The sequence below is a fragment of the Corvus cornix genome, chromosome 14 (assembly GCF_000738735.6).
Source record: "Corvus cornix cornix isolate S_Up_H32 chromosome 14, ASM73873v5, whole genome shotgun sequence".
NCBI classification, from domain to species: Eukaryota; Metazoa; Chordata; class Aves; order Passeriformes; family Corvidae; genus Corvus; species Corvus cornix.
The window spans coordinates 12,322,376-12,342,847 of NC_046344.1; the positions used below are offsets into that span (position 1 = coordinate 12,322,376).

At 39.1% G+C, this 20,472-nt stretch overlaps 1 protein-coding gene across 33 annotated transcripts in view; it reads right to left on the minus strand.

The window, feature by feature from the left end:
• The window catches only part of RBFOX1 (RNA binding fox-1 homolog 1), a 1,114,622-nt gene that overhangs the window by 125,825 nt on the left and 968,325 nt on the right, over positions 1–20,472 (minus strand). For 31 of the 33 annotated variants that reach the window (XM_039560092.1, XM_039560085.1, XM_039560084.1 and 28 more), the window contains one exon: positions 245–487. The exons of 1 other annotated variant lie outside the window; for it this stretch is intronic. In XM_039560092.1, the coding sequence (XP_039416026.1) occupies positions 245–487 (243 nt within the window). Of the gene's footprint in view, positions 1–244; positions 488–4,646; positions 4,781–20,472 lie in introns of those variants that run through there. One more of the 33 variants, XM_019281682.2, reaches the window with a different exon arrangement.

Consider the following 20,472-nt stretch of genomic DNA (forward strand, 5'->3'; position numbering starts at 1 on the left):
ATTAATCATTTTGTCTAAAACTGTTGAAAATGAAACTCCAAAGCTCCGACACTTATTAAGAAGCTCCAAAACCAGTGAAAACACATTCTCCAGGTTCAACAGTCAACGCTGACAGACCTTCAACCTTGACACGGCGACTAAGCCCAACGCAAATGAAGCGTGTCAAGCGCGACATAGGAAAAGCTGTTATTGATAAACACACACGAAACACAGAGCTTTAGAAAGAGCTGTAACCTTGACTTACTGTGGCTGTGCCGGAGACAGTTTGTGCATTTGTGTCAGCTGCACTCTGTTCGGAGTGTGTCTGAGCAGGAGGGTACATGTTTAACGTGTGCTCTGGAACAGTGGTTTGGCCTGTGTAGTCTGGAGCTGGATGCGGATGTGGGGCTGTGTATTCTGCAGGGATACCGTTCTGAGGTGGAGCGAACTGGGCTGAGGCATAAGGCTGTGCCATTGTGTCAGGAGGTGCTGTAGCTTCCTGATTACCCTGTGAAAATCAAAAGGAAAAAAAATAAAAATAAAAAGAGGAAGAAACGTGGCGTGAGATAAAATAAGCGAAGGTCCTGCACCCGTAACGCAGAGAGTGATGAGAGCATCCTGGCCTGAAAAGGGCACAGTGGTTGCTTCTTGAGGAGAACATTTCTTATCTGTATTAAATGCATTTTGCTAACCCTATTTAATATTATTGTAATTAGACAAACAAATCTGCTTCTCGTGGGATAATTGTAGACTATTCTTTAAGCAGGAAAGGTCAGTAAAATCTGCCTGAGCTAATGATGCCTCAACTCAGACAAGGAAGAGGGACAAAGCTAGTTTATTCCAAAGGCTCCTGAGCACAACTACCGGCACAGAGCTCTGGTAAGCTCAGCCTCCAGTCTGTGATCACTCTGACCTACCATTTGCACAACACAATATATGCAACCTACACACAGGACAGGATTTGGGTGCATACTGTTAACAAACACTAAAAGTACTGATACGAAATAATGCCCTGAGACACTCAGAATACTTTGAGGTATTCTGCATTGAGCAATTGCATGCCACAAATGCAAAATAATAATGAGATCCAGTCAAAATATTAAATATTTGAATCTAAAAATGCATCAGTTCAAAACTTTAAATAACATAAAAGAAAAATTCTATGTCAAGAGAAATAGATTTAAGAACTTAAAAGGTTTTACATTTGAAGACAACAGCATTTCATCTCCATATCACAATTAGCCTACAGCATTAAAAACACTATCCTTATGCTGTTATAGAGAGACCTATATTTCCATTTGGCATAATAAAGAAGAGCCGAGGCTGCTAATTTATCAATTAGAAAACTTCTGACTAAATGTTTCGCCCACACCAAAAAGCAATAATTCTAGAGGAGGAAACATACACTACAATCTTTCTGAACCTATATAAAAAATGTCCAAAACGTGATTTTGCCTGACACAGCATTAGAGGCCATTAGTGCAGGGACTATCCCAACCTCACATAAACTAATTTACAAGATGAAATTATCCCTTCAAATAGCAAGCAACGTAAAAATGCACATTTGAGTTAAAATTTAATTATCTTTTGAACTACTCCACCATTCTCCCACCAAAGCATGTACAAGCACCTGCCCGAGACTATTGCAGGGATTTTATTTGTACTCATCAGCCCACGATTTCCTAATTTTAAAATAGGCTGTATGAATAAAAGACATTCTTCTGCACTTTGTACTTAAGGGCATTTCCAGCCAATTTCAACTATTTCAGACATCATTTCTCTGACCTGAACTAGTCCTAAACTCAAGAGCTTTTAAGAATTCACACAGGAGTAAGTCTTGGCACTTGACTGGCTTAAAAGAGAAAATTGAAGTAAAAGTTTTTCTTTGTAAAAGGCATTCAGTGTGTCCTAAAAAATTAGAACTTTATATCAGCAATCAAACCCTAATTTTAATCCCATCTTTGCTGCTGGTTTAGTGCATGGCCTTGAGCAAGTTTCCATTGCTTCATTCAACCATCTTTATCATGAAAGCAGTGTCATTTACTGACTTCACAGGGTTAAGTCACAAAGATTTGTTTGCATATCTGCAATCATTGTAAGGTTAATGCTGCACTGAAACTGGCTGTGATAAATTTCTGTGGAGGTTAAAAACTCTTGTAAATGTATACTTTAACCCTCTAATACTAAAACGGTCAAGTTCCTTTCTTATTTCTTTTACCTAAAATTTTCACTACTAAAAAATAAAAATAAAATCCAGATGAAGGAAAAACCCAGGAATGAATGGATTATACCAGAGACATTCATTAAATGTTAAAGAAATATTTTTAAAACTTGTGTGGGAGGCAGCTGACCTTAAATTTTTTAATCAGCTGTTTCAGGAGGGACTTGAGCAAGGAGTAAGAACGAACAAAAGCAAATCCAGATTCTGCCTCTATAAGCATTTTCACTGTGCTGGTTTTGAAACACAGGAGCTGGTTAGTGCTGGTCCTTAAGCTATTCCTTCCTGTCAGATGCTAAACATGGCACTGGAGTCAGCAGCTGTTAAAAAAGAACAGCAGTGGCAACAGAGGGACCAAGGGCTAATGTCCAGGTGCATTTGATCTAAAGGGTTCTGTACCACCTCCAGTCCTAAACCAGATGTTGCTGAGAACCCCACTGTTTCTCATTAACCTTGACAGCAGTTCCATGAGGACCCTAATTAATATTCAAAGAATCCACACCTAGTGCTAATTACAGCTCATATTTAATTAAGAGGGTTGAACTTGTCTATTATTTTTACCAGCAACTCCAAACTTTTTCAATTTATCACAAAATGGCAAATTGCACAGGCAATTTCAGAACCTCCCCAACATTGAGACTCTTCTACCCCTTTCATTAGACTTGTTCAGCTGAGGTCTGGCTAACTTATTTATAACTGAGACCTCATTAATAAGTAAACAACAAAGGGTCAGGGATTTGTGGTTTTTTTTACTAACTTGTACATATTCAGAGATTTACAGCCTTGCCATTAAAGAAACCAACCCCAGTATGCTTAGAGCAGAAAACTGACACGCAAGATTATCAGTGCAGGCTCTGCAAGTTCATTAAATTGTTGGAAGACAGGGGACAGTAAAGAAATTAAACTTGCACATGGACTGCAGGCCCTAAGTTTAAAATCATAGTGACAATAAATCTGAGATGTTCATCCCTTAAAATAAGTGACTACTGAAGCTTTTCCTAACCTTTAAAATTGGTGTGAATTTATTATTCATAATTAATTCAACAGACACAGTATTACAACGTGATATAAAAGCATGTGTGTGTAAACAAGTTCTGTACTATTTACTTGGCTAATAATAGCCAGAGCTTATTGTTCAAAATACTAATTTATATCAAGAACAATGAAGTGCCAGCTATCACACATTTGTATATACACGTGGTTGATGGGGACCCCAGACTACACAACAGTCAGATACACTTGAATAGATTTTAAAGAACCAAAAATTCTTTAAATAGAATCACCTCAAACGTTCCTCTATTGTGCTCTTTAAAATACAGTGAACCAAAATGAATAGAAGAAATAATAAGTTCTAATGCATTAAGCTGAAAATATGAAATGGCCCTAAAAGCAACAGGAAATATTGATCCTAAATTAGCCTATGAACTCAGGTATTAGAGTAATTTCAAAGCTGTGTATGACAGTACACAGGCATGGCTTAATACCACCTAGGCAGGAGAAGCTGAACAGAAGTTGTCCCTTCAGACTCAGTTCCAAGTATCTTTAAGATTAAATGACCCCTTAATGCTCACTTTATGCATGGTTTTTTAAAAAAAGTGGTTGTTGGCAACAGCAAGGAGAACAAAGGATGGCAGACAGTCAGGCTCTGCTAAATGTTCTGGCCTGAGTCTTAATGAAAACCACATTTCAACTGAAAAATATGCTTTACGTGGCAGTGTATAAAATCAAATTTATTGCTTTCTGGTTGAATGTTTAACTCTAAAGAACCAAAAAAAAAGATTCCGACGATGTAGGTAAGTGAAGGCTCTCCTATTTCATCCATATTACTCCATTTGAAGAAAAGCTTAGAATTTAAACTGCTCCTACTGTCTCAGATGCCTTTTCAGCATCTCCTGCTCTGAAAGGATTTCATAATTAAGAAATGTATAAAAAGTGTCAAAACATAATAAAGCAAGCTTGTTTTGTTTGTACACAAAGGAGAGACACAGAAATCATTACTTATGCAGTGTTCCTTTTTTTAAAAAACACATTTGCAGCATAAAAATGTATTCAATGAAAACCTTTCTGCTTGCCTGCATTTTGAAGTCTAACTCACAGTTTATTGTTTGTTTTGCTCTATTTTCCGTTTGGTGCATTTTGTTTCTTTGGCAAGAGATATTTCACATTTAGAGAAAGCCTCCTGTACTGTAGTTAAATGAGCCAAACTGCATCGTATCCTTAGGGCACGGAAACAAAGAAGAAAAATGCAACATTTCTCTGCAAACCTGCTGGTTCTGAGAGGGCTCAGTTACATTTATCAAGCACATGATCCCCCGTAGCTTGCCCTCCTTCAGACTTAAGCAACAAAACATGGGTTAGAAGTCTTGCATGCAGTGATGCAGCTGGTTATAAGAACTGCCCTGCCCTGACTAAAATCAAGAGTTTCAAGTGAAAATAAAAGTGCAAATACCTGCTGTACCATGGTGCTGCCTTTATTCTCCATAAACTTAGCAGCTGCTCTGGTCCCAGGCCATGCAGCATCTGCCCAAAGCGAGCATCAGTGCTGGCTGAGGGCGTGTGAGCGCTGCAGGGTGTGCAGGGGTGTGGGTGATCGGGGTGCTCAGGGAGGGGAGCCGATGCAGGGCTCGCTGACCTCCCTCTCAACATCTGACTGCTCCCAAAACCTGATCCAGATGGGGCTCCTTCAGCGTGCCGGGCCTCGCCCCATCAATCACAGCAGGCCACTCCTCTGGCTCCTGCTACTGCTTATGGAGTGCACCACTGAGCAGATGATTGCACAGAGAAGGAGAAAAAAACACAGCTTGACTACATTAATAGCTGTTTAAAAAACATTGGAAATGCTACTATGGAAGTTGCCGGAAGCTGAAGGTTTTTGTTTTAAAATCAACACGGCTGTATTCAAAGTTCCAAAACACCCTAAACTTCCAGGGCTCTGGCTTTGTAATAGCTACGCTGTCCAGCTAAACATGTGCATTTCCATGGGATTAATTCCTCCTCCATGTGGCAGAGTTAATACCAATAAGGTTCCTATTTTAAAATTGCTGAATGCCACAAGCAAACAGTTGATATTGAACTAGCCTAGCTTAGATTAAATGTACTTTATCCTTCCATTCAAATGAAATATTGTTTCCTTTTTTGTTTCATTGCATGACATCCCTCTTGCTTACCAGGGGAAATATTTCAGAAATGCTTCCAAGGTTTAGTTCTGTGAGGCACTTGAAGCAACCTAATGCTTCACTGTTAAAGGGACTTTCCTAGATGCTCTAGAGATAGCTTCAAAATGATTGAACTGCTATCTAAAGAAATAAAGAAAAGAATTTAAAAAAAAACCTAAAAAGATTCAGACAGCCCCAAAGAATACACATTTATTGCCACTCTGTTGCAGACTGCCTACAGACATCAGGGTTCAGAAGCAGGGCAGACACATAACACTGGAATTATTCTAACAAACCTTCCAATTCTAAGGGGCGGGCAGAGCAACAAGCAGTCATCAATTCATCATTAAACTTATATTCCAACTGAAATCTATTGGAATTCTTTAAAGTGGCAGTGTAATTCTTCCAGATTTGCTACTGGCACTCCCCAATTAATGATAATAAAAGCAGCCACTTCAGATTTTTCAGAAGGAATCAGACATCCAACCACACTGGACTGATAATCACAACTGACTAACTCTGCAAGCTTTCTCTGTTGTAGCTTAATTATCTGACCAGGCCACTTGACTCGCATCATTTGCTTCTGCCGTCACACAAAATGAATTCTCCAGCCACCTCTCTTTTTTGGAAGGTTCAGGACAAAGCCAAATTCAGCTTTCAAAAGTAAGAAAGATAATGCAGAATAACTTTTTTCAGAGAGCATAGGGGGAAAAGATAACAGTAAGTAAGCAAAAGAGAATTTCTTTACTACCTTAGCAGGAAAGTACCATTTCTTTTCTCCCATTGCAGAGTAACATTTACTTTTGGTCTTTTTTACATATAACATACTGTATTCCAATAAAAGCCTGTGCTCTTGCTATTACTGCATATGTGTTTGATAATGACATGTTCCTGAGGTGTGGAACAAACCAGCAACTGAAACATCCCAGCAGCCTGTAAAGGACATTTACTTATATTTAACTGAAAACAGCAAACAACTTGGAAAAACTTAAGTCTGAATTCCTGCCTGAATTCAAGAGCACATAATACTATGGACACACCAACACTCACAGAGGAAACCTTCCCTCCAACACCTTCACTCTTTCCAACTGCTGAAACTTTTGACTGCCTTTATGATGCTGTAATTTATTACCAGAGCTTTCCTTATCCCACACGGCAATTCTTTCTCCTCCTATTTCCAATGGCCCAAGTGGACATGATTCTACCACACTGACTTGTTTTGCTTCCACATTAACACCTAAATCTTTCTTTTTAAGCTTTCTGCCTCTCCCTCACTTTCTCCAACTCCGACTCTTAAGGTCTTTTCAACAGCAGCTCAACCATGTATGCCATCAACCAATATTTCCCTTGGAAAAATTTTTTTCATCACATTTGAAAAGCACAGCTCTCCAAAACAGCCTTAAGAGCCATACAGCCAGCCACTTGGAAGAACTCAGGTATATCTACAATGAGAATTGATCCTTAAGATATATTTTTTTAAAAAAAAGCATAAAAGGAGCTTGTCATCATCCACAAGTCAGTATAGGAAACTACACCTCATTTGTTTCACACCTTTACGAGAGCATACTGAGGATGATGCAGCCATGTACCTAAATAGTGGGGAGGGAGGGCAAAAATAAAGGATTGGATTGTTGACATAAAAGGTTCGTGAAAAGCCATCTGGAGTAGTGGCTTTTAAAGGGGGTGGTGGTCAATCTTTAGAAGTTTAACTCATCAGCTAGAAGTTCCAGCCCTTTGGCATCAAGACCAGGTCCGAAACTGTTGAATGTCTTCATAAAAGACCATATATGAAGTGTCAGAATGCAAACTCACACGTGACAGCAAACAGGGAGCAGTTATGGGGCTCTGCAGAAGCTACAGGAGTGGGCTGACAAGAACCTGGCCAAAGTCCTGCCCTTGGGACTGGACAATCCCTCACACTGGCCCAGGCTCTGACTGCCTTGCCAGAGAGGAGCTTTGCAGAAAAGGATCTGTGAGTCCTGGTGGGCAGAGCTGGGTACAAAGCAGTGCTCTGCCTTCAAGGCAGCAAACTGCTCTGCAGGCTGCATTAGCAAAGGGTGCTCCGTTAGGTGAGGAAAGGGATCATTCTTCCCTGCACAGCACTGGGGAGAGCATCTGGAACACCAGTCTGGAGTGCCCCAGGACAGGAGATGTGCTTGAGAGTTCAGTGGTGGGTTGCCAGGGCAGCTGCAGGGCTGGAGCACATGACAGAGGCTGAGGGAGATGGCTCAGCATCGCCTGCAGAAGGGAGGGCTCAGACAACTTAATTGCATCTTCTCCCACTTAACCAAAGGTTACAGAGACAGAACCCGAAGCTACAGAGTGACAGAACAAAGAGCAACAGCTAAAAGTTGCCGAAAGGTAAATTCTGGTTAGCTCTAAAGAGTAAGATAATGAATGTGAGGGAAGTTAAGCACAGAAGAATGCCGCTCAGAGGGGTTATGGCATCCTGGAGAGTTTCAGCCTGAACTCTAAAAGCCCCTGAGCAACATAATCTGTGTAGTTACCCCAGTTTTAAAAGGGATGCTGGGATTAGATGGCTTTGGAAGTTCCCTTTCAATCTGAATCATTCTGTGATTCCAAGTGGTTTCAACAGGTGCAGAATAGCTTCAAAATGGATTTTATACTTTTATCCTATTTGATGACTTTCTTCATAAAGGATGTACTGAAAAGGAAGAGACTAGTTACATCTTCTAGCCTGCTTTCTGTCCTCAAGAAACAATGTCTCAGTTCTTTGAGATGTATTTGCAATGTTTCCTTAGAAAAATATGCTTTCATTTGTTTAATCCACAGCCAGAGCAGTATGGAAGTGGCAATTCTTATAGTGCAGGCAAGACAAGTTTCACAAATGATTTCATTTAATGCTGTGAACTATGACACATTTTCATTTTCTGCCAGACGTTACCATTCTCAGCATATGCAGAGGAGCACTGCCTTACATCTCTATAGAAAGGAGTCATTTTCTCTACCTTCTGCATGACCTCTATAACAGTAACTACAGCCTTATAAGTCTTCTAATTTTATCTGCATTTTCTCTTCTGAAATACAATTTATTTCAAAGATCAATTTATCAAAAACCACTGCCACCTTTTAAAGCTAGTATGTCCATTTTCTTCTTTTTCTAATAGAGTGGTTGAAATACCCAATTTCTTAAAATTATTTTGTGTTGGTTTTTTTTACTACAACACTTATTGATGATATGGGGCATAGCAACCCAGGTGACAAACCATGCTTATGTTGCCAGACTATGTCTGGTCCAGACAAAACCCTGCACTGTCCTTTGTAACCCTTTCTTCTGGATTCCACTGAGAGAGTTCCTGCCTTGTAACCCATGCACGAGCATAAATATTTCCAGAATTTGAGCCAAAAAACTTCCCTAAATGACACCTTACTGGTAAAGGATTGAACTCTACAAAGGTTTGGAATCTGCGGAGAAAACTGAACAGCATTCAAACCCAGTTGCAGGTATATGGTTTCAACAGATCGTTTCTAGAACTTCAGTAAGTTTTTATAACATAGCTAAAATAATTCATTGAACATTTGTTGTAAGTAGAATTCGACACCCCAATTCCAGCCTACTCTAAAAAAACCTGACTGAACCTGACTGAATTTTTCAGGAGCTTGGGACTGGATACAGCTGGTTCCTAGAAGCGTCTAAATGGAGCAATTTAATCCCATTGATATTAATAGTTGTCACCAAGTTATTCCCAATTTAGAGATGCCACCTCCTCCAGAGTTTCAGTTGGCTTTGCAATGGACGCACCATAGAACAGAGCCAAGGGTTTACCAGATCTGTCAGCCATATAAAGTGGTGAACCTACAGCCCTGTGCTGACAAATCGTTCTTGAAAGCCATTTGTGCCAGAGAGAAATGGGATCAGAGTTTCATGGCTACTTAATTACTGATTAGATGGTGATAGATAAACCAAATACCAGGCAGGATGAGTGAAGAGTGACACAAGGATTCCACACAGAGAACCAAGAAGACAGAACTGGAGACCTTTGTAGACCTTTTCATGTTTCACAAAAGCACCACTGGAGTGGCTGCACCAGAATGAGCAAACCCACCTCCCAAGCCTAAGGGCAGCAGCACCCAGCGGAGTTTGAACTGCCCACGTCACCTCTTTAAACTGGACACTTTAAGTGACCTCTTTTAACCAGGGGCACAATCTTTCACTGCTGGGCTCTGATAGAGCCTCAGAAAAGAAAGGGGACATTTCTCTTCATAATCCCTCACAGTGAATCATTTTCTAGGGCAGCATCACAATAACCACAGTTCATCCATCATGTGTGATACAGGTCCAAGCCCCAGTATCACAAATGGAGATCATTACTTGACACACCTGAAATAAAACAAGGAACACAGTCAGCTAGTGAGGGAAATGAAAATGCAATGCCATGAGCTGCCTTAAGTAGCAAAGCTGACAGATCATCCCTGCTCAGCTATTTGGATACAGGGCTGCTTTGAAAGCCAGAATGAGCTGGATTAAATGACAATTCCTGCAGAACTGCCAAATGATCAAATACAAGCTGGTTTGTTTTGTTTTACTTTGCTTAAAACAGGTAAATTTAAGAGTTTGATTTATGTAGTAAGCTCCATAAAGACAATGACATGACTGACTTTGGGATTGTGGAGGAAGACCAGGAGAATCAGCCACAGAGTTATAAAATTGGGCTTCAGAAAAAGAGGTTTCAGTATATCCAGGGAAATGTTATGAATCCCTAAGGTTTGCCCAGGAGAGGAAATGGTCCAAGGTAGCTGCCTGATTGAGACGTTGATTAAAGAGAACTTCAGCATGCAGGAACAAATCGTTCATTAGGAAAGAAGATACTTAGCAGGCCTACGTGGCTATGAAGAAAGTTTCTTAACAAAGACACACACAAATTGTGAGCTTACAAGTGGTGGAGTCAAGGCTTGTCAACAAAAGAGAAGCACAGAAGTATTGCTCAGGTACTTGAGATCAAAAATGGGAAGGTTTTTTTGTCCATCCTAGCTAGAACTAAGATACCCTTAATTCAAAGACGTTAAGGGTGACAAGAAGGGTTTTTTTCCAGAAAAAAATAAATCTAGACATTAACCATTCAATATTGCTTTCAGAAAATGCCTGTTTCCAGTCTCTGTTTAAGATTTCCACCATTTTGTTATTTACAATGGAACACAGATGACCTGAGCTGCAATGACCGACTACCACAGCAATGCCATCTTGTTTGATGCCAGTTAAAGCAGCGCTCATTTTTTTGGCACTGAAATTAAATGACGGAACATGATCGCTGATGTTATTTACTCCTAAGATTAAAATGACAATCAAAATATCATTGGGCACAAGAAACAGACAGATTGGCTTCCTGCCTCAGCCACACTTTGCTATGCTTGTTTATCACCGAGATCATTTGCATACTTCAGTGGATGTTTATGTTAAGATGCTGTTGTAGCATTACCAAGGAACTGTTTATCCAACAATGTTTGTCATCAGCAACCTAAGCCACAGTACTGAAGGAAGGTAAAGACCTTCTCAACGAGGAGACAAAAAAAGCACCAAGATGTGTTTATGCAAAGCAAAATATATTTCTAAACAGTGCTGAATGTCACAACTGCCTAAAACAAACTGAAATCTATAAATAGTGTGTTACAGGAATTTCCAGTTTTGGAGAAGATGACAGAATCCTTTAATGGTTCCTACAGCAAAGGAAAGACTTTCACTGACTATTCTGACTGGTAAGTTCGACGTTGTTAAATCTCTAAAAAGCTTCTGTTACTATGAAAGGAATAACCAATTTGTTCCCATATTTTCATTTCCACAGTCCCCCAGAATATGGACTAAAACCAGTGTCAAATCTGCAAATCTATATGGCCTCTCCCTGCACATCATCTTTGGAGATTTATTTCCCTACTGGACCTTCTTCACAAGACTGAACACATTCATATGATAGTAAATCTTTCTGCAAAGCTGCTCTCTGCCTATGCTACAGGTGCTTAACCCTGGTGGGCTTAAAAACCATTGCTTTGAACAAGACAGTATTTTCAAGTAGTATATATTGTGGGACTGGATGAAAATTACCTTTCCAGGTTTACAGTTTTATTTTGTGCCTCTGTATGTGAGAAAAGGGTGGAGGAAGGAAAGGTATTTCCAAAACTGAAATAGCACTGAGAAAAGCTCTGGCATGTCAAGCAGAAGCATATGGCTAATCTACAGCAACCACATCCAACAGCGTTTGTGTGTGCACAGTGCCGGGGCCTGGACAGCAGCCACAGCATCCACATTCTAGAATCAGTCAAAATACACACACCACTTTTGGGAGAGAAAAGTTATAGCCTAGAAACTGTTTCTAATCAATGTGAACTGGCTGGCTGTTATAGTAGAACATTAGATTAAATAAGATATCAGAAATATTGAAGCAGTTCTGCATTTGCTGAGTACGCACCCAGTGAGATGGAGAATACAGCAAGTGCATTTGCATTTTAGCTGCAGAAGACATTCAGATTAGATGCTGCTACACAGGAATTGATAGCGAGTAGGTATTCAATCAGAAAAGTGGTTTTCTTTTAAATATTACAATCACATGGTATAGTAGATCACTTGTGTCAAGTTAAATTTAATCATATCAGCGTACTTAAAGGAAAAAAACTTGAATATCTGCTCATATACCCATACCATTATATGAGACTTACGAAGCCTTTTCCTTTTATTTAACATTCTGATATCTGTATAGAACAATTTTGGTAGATATTATACCCTCAAACTAATCTATTCCATTGTCATTTTAATGCACAGCAAATATGCCAGAACTCATGGTGACAGCATCGTGTGTCCTGTCAGCTACAGGTGTTCTTCTCCCATTTAACAGCAAAGGCATTTTCCTTGGATCAGCAAAAGGCATAAGCAGTATTGCTAATTTTCCTGAAAGTAAAGCAATATCATCATCTGCTTTTAAATGTATTAAGAACACATTTAAAAAGGAACAATAACTTATGGGCTCACTAATGCTTGCTGATTTTTGTCAGACTTAGAATCAGGGATGTGAAGGACTTTGCTCTGGAAAAGGTGTCTGAGCAAGGCAATACACAAACTGGATGGGGTTTTACTGAAATGCACTTTTTCTACATATGTTTAAGGGCTTACCTGAACAACAATGAAAAATGATTGCTATATAATCCATCAGAAATAAACCAGTTTTCAGCTGCCAGAGACTAAATACAACAAAAACTTTGAAACATTAATTTAATTCTGGGAAAGCAATCAAAACTCTTAAGCGACACATATGTCAGGCATGCACTTAGGCAGACTCAGTCCACCTCAGAAGAGATGAAGATTGGTTGGATAGAATTCAGGATCCAAAACAGGGACCTAAAAGGCACAATCCACTTCTACAGAGTCGGGGCTATTTTGACAAGCCTTTTAGTGAATTCTCCTCTCATTCAGACCCTGATTCACTTTTTCCAATATTTTAAGCCTCCCTTTGCCCCCCTCCCTCTTCTTCATATTGTCCTTATTTACTACTTCCTCCTTCTACACCCATCCACAATAATCTAATTCTCCCCTTCAGTATTTACTGCAGCAGTTGGGGGTACAATAGATATAAAATGTTATCTGACTGACATGGTAACGCATTAATTCTGCCTAAGTTACGGAATGAAAAGCAAGGGATGACCTCCACATGTATCTTAACCTTGATGCAAAATCTCTCATGTAATTGCGAACTATTCTGAACAGAATCAGGCTACAGGACTGGTACAATTTAGAGAACTTTTTCATCTGCTCTCACTTATTCCAGATACCATTGAAGCCAATCGATCCAGGATTTGGAGGATGAAAATATATTTTGGAACCTGACACAACTATGGAAATACCCAATTGTTGGTCTTGATGAAAAGGTAAGTATATTAGCTTATACTTACATAGTATATCTATATATAGTGTAAACAACCACAAAGGGTTCACTGAGCCTTGGCTGACTTCGTGTATTAAAAATGTTCTGTGTTTAAAACAAATTCCTAAATTCTACAGCTATTTAATAGTTCCCCTGCCAACAGTTCTAAAGAATAGTAGGAGGAAAAAAGAAAAAAAAAATCAAATCAGCTAATTTCAGTTAATAAAAGTTCAAAATGTAAATTTAAATCTTCCAGTAAAGAGGTCTGCGGTGACTAACAGCATCAATTAAGAAAAGCACTGCACAATAAATTCAATTTTAGTGTCATACACACATGTGCATCTGTTCATGGTATCAAACTAAGAACCACATTCAATGGAGAGTTACGAAGCATAGTAAATTGATCTGAATATGTTGCTTGCTAATAAGGATTATGAAATAAAATTTTCAAATTATTATTTTAACTTCATTTTAGTAACACAGATTGAACACCGGTTAAACAATCTGAACTCAAGGCCCCTCATGCGCTTCAGAAGCAAACAAATTATGATATAAAATATTTCCAATTAAACAGAGAATATGACATTAATTCAAACAATTCAAGCAGCACACATTGCAAAAGCCTCTATTGCTCTACGCAGAAAAGTGAGAGCAAGGGTGAATCTACCCTGAACTTAATCCCACTTTCTTTCTTTGACAATTTAAACTATTTATATTTTGTTTCCATTTCTTACAAACATAAACCAGACATTTAAGAGCATAGTTTGCTGCTAAAATTTGCTTGCTAACATCTTACATCCCATGAATCTCAAAGAGCCACATCATTGCACCTTTGCAGTTAAAATAACAGTTAGAAACAAATAAACAAATTAGCAAGCTACTACACACCCTGAGCCACAGAGCCCAGCTAAATGGGGGTTCCCATTGTCTTAGGTGAAAAGAGTTTTAATAGAATTACACAAAACAAAAAGATAAATGGTTTAAAACTAAAAGCAGAGCAACAGTCTGTGCAGGAGCTCAGATGAAGTAAGCTTTCCCTTCAGCAATGTAAATTTCTGATCCAAACAAACTCTACAACACCACTGTAACTTGCACGTTCTCAAGTTCTCTTACTCATCTGCAAGTGCTTAAAATAATCTCTGGTTGTTGGGTTTTTTTCTAGTTTGGCTTTTTGTTTATTTTGTTGTTTTGTTTTTTTTTTTAATAATAGTTTCAGGCAAATTTTATTTAAAAATAACCTGCGGTTCATCCGCAAATAGCACTGGGTTTTGAAATACAAATTACTTAGGTATTAGACAGGAATAATCAATCTGCCCTAACAAAACCCCCTACAACTGTATTTGCCAGGTATGTACCATTAGTCAGCTGTATGTTAACTGCAACCTAGAAGAAAACCCCCATGGAATTCAGATGAAAACTAGCTTTTATATATGCTTTCAGGAGGAAAAAGAAAAAAATATCTGCCATAAATATAAAAATAATCAGAAGTGGGTGACAGTACTCAGAAGTATGTGTATTACCATTTTGCATTTCCAGTCTACTCAATCCAGCTAGATTCAAAACAGGTCTCTGAAAATCAGTAGCAGAAGAGATACCAATATTCATATATCATTCTCTGGAACTAATCTCTTTGCTCATGTATGAAACTTCTACTTCCCAGAAAGCTTTGTTGTGCAGGATTGCCTCTGACAACCAAACTGCCTCTCTACAGAAAGTACAATTTTCTCAGTGACCATGGAAGAAAAGAGGAACTTTAGATATTTTCAAGAAAGTAACCAGATCGAGCAGACACAGAGAGCTCAGTTTCAAACAAGGAAGTCCCTTCCCTTGAACAAGTTCACCAGGATTAGAAATTCAGTAGAATCCCAACTTTTCCATTCAAATAAACCCCCAAATTTTTGCACGCTGCTGTAAATGGCAAAGCACGGAACCTCTTTGGCGGCAATAGGGCAATTTGCACAGACTCTGCACAAGGTGCATTTCACTTCTAAGAGACAAATATGTCCCATGAAGGCACGCTGCTGAATGTATTTTTTTGTTTCACGTATCAGTGGTCTTGCTTTGCAGAAATTGTTCCATCTTTTAACTCCAAGGCCCAGAACTGAGCAAGAACAGTGCAGTAGGAGCATAGTTATGATGCAGCAAGATTAATCTATTTCCTGAGACACTATGTTAGATCAGATTTTGGGATGTGTACAGTTTTTATGAATATGCTGCACTTTGCAGTCAGATGGTCATCAAGGAAACAACAATGCCCAACATGTCACCTTCTGCAAGGTCAGAGGAAATTAGGAAGCTCCTTACATGCATCTGTACAATCAGCTGGTTTGGTTTTTTGGACCCTAAAAACAGTTCAGTGTATGAAACCCAGTTCTCCACTGAATCAGACAAATTCTGAGCATATAGTATATTTATTCTGTCTCAAGCAGGAGACTGTGAGCATCCAGCTGGAGCTTCTTGAAGTTCCACAGTCATTCCTGCAATGATCTGTATGGGTACTCCCTCCACTTAACAGCAGATTTATGGAAAACAAGGTAAGGACAATCTGCAGAAATATCCCTTGACCAGTAATAAGGAAAATATGCAGTGACTACTCTATTTGCAGGAACCATTCATTTTGACAATTTATTTTCAAATGTGCACAGAGACACTTAGATTTGAAAAAAGTCTGCACTTGTGAACTCAGAAAAATGCTAGCTTAAAAACACCCATTCACTCACATGAGAAGAAAGACTGCAAATGGAATAAATACTTGGCCTGAAAAATTAGTGGTGACTGGAAAATAAAAATCTGCCTAAAGTCTCAACAGAAGCGACATACAACCTTTAGGTTATCCAAGTGCACACATAAGGCTGTTATTTTTCATAGATTTAAATATTTCTTCCCTTCTGTTTGGGTTCAATAATACTTCGGTCTAAAAACAAAAGGCTGAGAGAGGATTCCATTCACTAAAGTGACAGGAGAGGAAGTGGCAGCTGGGCCAACCCCATCCCTGAAGTGGCAGCAAGGCAATGGTAGGAGAGCCTGGAGGTACAGACAGCATTTTAAAGATTTGAATGTCTGTGCTACATCCATTTTTATCAAAGCACTAAAGACAAAAGCTGTGCAAACTCTCCAGACCTGCTCCAGTGCAAAACTGTTCTCATGGGGAAAGTTTTCCTTCATAGCCACTTATTCCAGTTTCCTGTATGTGTCATCTCTTATCCTCCCACCATGCACCTCTGGGAAGAGCCTTGTTCCTTCTTGACACCCTCTTTGAGCAGCTATGAGGTCCTACTGGAGCCTTCCCTTCTCCAGGCTCAACAAGTAGAGGTCCCTCAGCCTCTCACCGTATGCTTCAGCACATCTCAGGAGGCCAGGGCTGAACCTTCTTTCTGGTTTGGAGAGCCACAAACTGGGCCAAATACCTTGGATGCAATTTAACAAGTACCAGGTAAAGGGAGAAAATCACCTCTGTGCATTTCCTGGTTACTCTCCTGCTTACCTAGGCCAGGATACTGTCGGCTTCCTCTGCTGCCAGAGCAAATATACTCATCCAGTAGAAATTCACTGTTGGAAATGCTCATAGGTGCATGACATGGAGATCTCACGTGATGTGAGCACGTCCCAGCTGCTCCCAGGAACAGCAGGTCTGAGGGGCAGGGTGCTGATGGCTCTGTCTTTGTAGCCAAACAGACTGACAGCATAAGGAGATTGGACAGTCCTGCTACAGTATTTTGGTTGCAAACAAGAAACAGCTCTGCATTACAGAAGTTTCAAACTGGACTTAGAATTTCAGTAACTAAGAGTTCTAGTAATAAGGATGAAAATAGGTCTATTTTTTAAAGAAAATCCTGACCAATTTATCTTACCTCTATGAATCAAAAAAAAAAACAAAAAAAAACTCTACAGCTATTCCTCATAGCAGCCACTACTTGACATGATCATTTTAACACAACAGCTGAGATAAATAGAAGAGGAAAAGGGTAGGACAGATAGTGGGTGGTAGAATATATATTTTCAAGGTACAAAGAGATAAAGATATTACAAACACCAGCATTTACATGGGGAGTCACATCACCCACCATAAACCTGTTATTTAATAGGTTGCTTAAGAGCTAGGAGAGCTCTTCACCTTACCCCTACCCCATTTAGCACATTAGCTTGTCCTAATGGGGAGCTCTGATCCAGAAACGCACAGCACCTCTGCCTGCAGGGATTGCCACATGATGCAAATGAAGTTGTAAAGAGAAATCAGCTCATCAATCACAACCACAAGGGGACAATGGGCAATGCAAAAGGATTAGTGTCTCAGCCCTGCTCAGGTCTTACCTAGCACTACTCTACTTTAATTAAATACCACCTCGAGTGCTTTATTACCATCAGAAATCTCAGCGTTGAAGGCTGGCATCCTGCAATCTAAGTGCCGGAGCTAATTAGAAATGAGAAAGAGAAACATGTTCACTAAAAATTGTGGGATTCCCCTACCAGAAATGATCTACACCTTGGAATAAAAACTTGCCTTTCTGTGGATTTAGAATAATATATTAAATAGCTTTTATTAAGGTGAAATCTTTTACTTTGAACCACACGGCTGCTAATGTCTTTCTTAAGTAAAGCCAGATTTAGCTGTATCCACCAGACCATTGTTAGAATTTAAAAGATTCTTGGCTTACGGTTAGCTGATAAGAGCCTTAATTCCTCTTCTTCTAACATTTGATACACTAATTTAAATTTTTTCAGACTTGGCACACTCAAGGGCTTTTTGCCTTACTTCCCTGGATATACATAAGCTAGTCATTACTATTTATGAAGGCGATGAAAGGAAACATTAAACAGTCAAAGAAATATAAATCTTAGATTCTAACACAGAGAGTGCAACAGCAGGATTAAAAACAAAACAAAATGAAACAAAAACCTGAAGCAAATACAAAGACATTTGCAATTTAAAGCAATACAATATAGCAGAAAAGCAGTTTTCTCTTCCACTTGACTGCCAAGTGACCTGACTCAGGATTTTATGGCTTTTCCCGGGAACAAGCTGAGAATATCAGTAGCATCCAAAACTTAGCAGAGAAATCATATTATCGTGAACAAAAGCGAGGAGGAGACAGAACTTCTGATTTAAGTGATAAACTGAACGTTTTCCTAATTTTTAGCAACGATAATATGGAAATAGAAAATTGCTTTTGGCCAGCACCTTATTAGATAAATTTACCTTTAAGGAAAAGACCTGAATAAGGCCTATACATGCCTTACATCCCACTCAGCTAATTAGGGGGAGGCTTTCTTGTTCAGTTTTGTGTATCACACTTATTTTTAATTTCTGAGTTAGGTGATTGCCAAATGCAAACAGCGCCTCAAATATTATCAATCAAAAAACTGTACAGCTTTTTGACTATACCATACATTGTTGTTTGAATAATGTTGAGAAAGATCAACTTAAACTTAGCCTGAATTTAATTTTTCAAGTATCTGCTAAATGCTGAACACTAATAAAAATACTCTTACTTCCAAGGGAAACAGATGGCTTTAAATAGTTACTTATTTCAACATATGGAAACCAATCACTGAACTATGAAGAATCAAACAGCAAACTCTATCATTATTAATTCTGACTAAAAAGAAAAAATATAAGAGAAATACAACACATAAAAGAATGCAGCTTCTAATGTCTGCTTTAGTTTAAACTGCAACAGAACAAGGAAGGTTTTAAAAATATTTGTTTGAGCTACAATGTTAGATTCTGTTCAGAGCACTGGTTTAGGGTTTAAAAAAAAAAACAAACCACAATTTTTGTAGAAAATAGCAATCTGTGATGCATGTACATTTTTACATTCATCTACCACCTTAAAGCCCCCATGATTATAAATTCCCCTGAAAACAGTTCTCTCACCGTGAGCAGATATAGAGGAGCTCCTGGAGCTTCCTCTGAACCAAAGCTGCTCCCCAAACAGGACACAAAAAGCATTTGCAAAGGGAACAATTGACAAGAGACTATCAGAAGGCAGCAAAAGAATCCACGGTGCAGGGAGCAGTGAAGGTGTGAAAGAGCTGCACGGGTCATCCCTGGGACTGGCCAACAGAGCAGAGCTCCCTTTTCTAACCTGGCAAAGCAAACTAAAGCTGTATTAAACTGCAAATCAAACGACAATCAACACACCAGCTTTGCTACTCCTGTGAAGAGCATCGTCATCAGCAATGGAATGACGGCTGATGCTTCGGAAAAGTATCAAGAGCAAATGAATCTTACCCTGGTCTTATCATTGCAGTTTTCTTCAGTCAAGGTTGTAGAGGTTTGCCAGCTAAATCTGTGTCAGGTTTTTGACTTAAATATAATACAGCTGAAGTGAATTAAACCAGTTTATTCTCCCATGTCAGGCAGCTGGCAACTTTCAAAAGCTGCAGCAAAACTTCGCCATTTTTGCTGCTTTTTTTTTTTGCTTCCTATCAGCTTATATAACAATATATTTTAAAGGTACCCCTACATTATCCTCAGCTGGTGGGCAGAATTGTGCTGTCTTTAGAATAGTTTTTAGGAGCCTACTTCTTAAAAAGAAAAAAAGGCTGCTTAGGCGTTCCATGACTTCTGTGCAGAACATTCCCTATGTGGGAGTGCCTCATCTGCATAGAGGCATGTGGGTAGGATTTGGACAAGCGCACTGAAGGATATGACAATCAAAGAGAGATATGTGGGAAACCTCTTTTAAATGTAAAAAGACCTCACCCAGCTTTCACTAACTTAAGTAAACATGATTTCCAAGGGAGGAATGAATGTATAAACTATCATGAGGCAAAAACGGGCTTTGAGCACTGCAATTTCTGTTGTGTACTAAAATACACCCAAGAAAAATTTCTTATTCTGTCCTATGTCTAACACAGCAAAAAATCAGTGAGAAACGGAATTTTGATCAATGCTAAAAATCTGCATGTGATTTTTCCAGCTAATGACATGCAGAACAAGTTATAGCTGATTTCTGCCACTGACATTCTGTCAATGTAATAATAGATCCCTCTTTTGACGTAACTTGACTGCCATTAGCATTCTAAATATAGTGAACTGTTTTGTTAATATCTCCTCAGAAAACTGAAGTAAAAATGTAAAACAGAAGGCAACCTGGGCCAGTTTCTTGTATACAGAACTCGTCTCTAATGCACTGCTCTCTAGAAATGTGTAAATCCAGCTCCTCACCAGCCTAGTACAGAGTAAACTGAGATTACTAGCCTGCAAAAAATTCCTCTGCAGAAGCCAGCATGAAAGCTTGATTTTTTT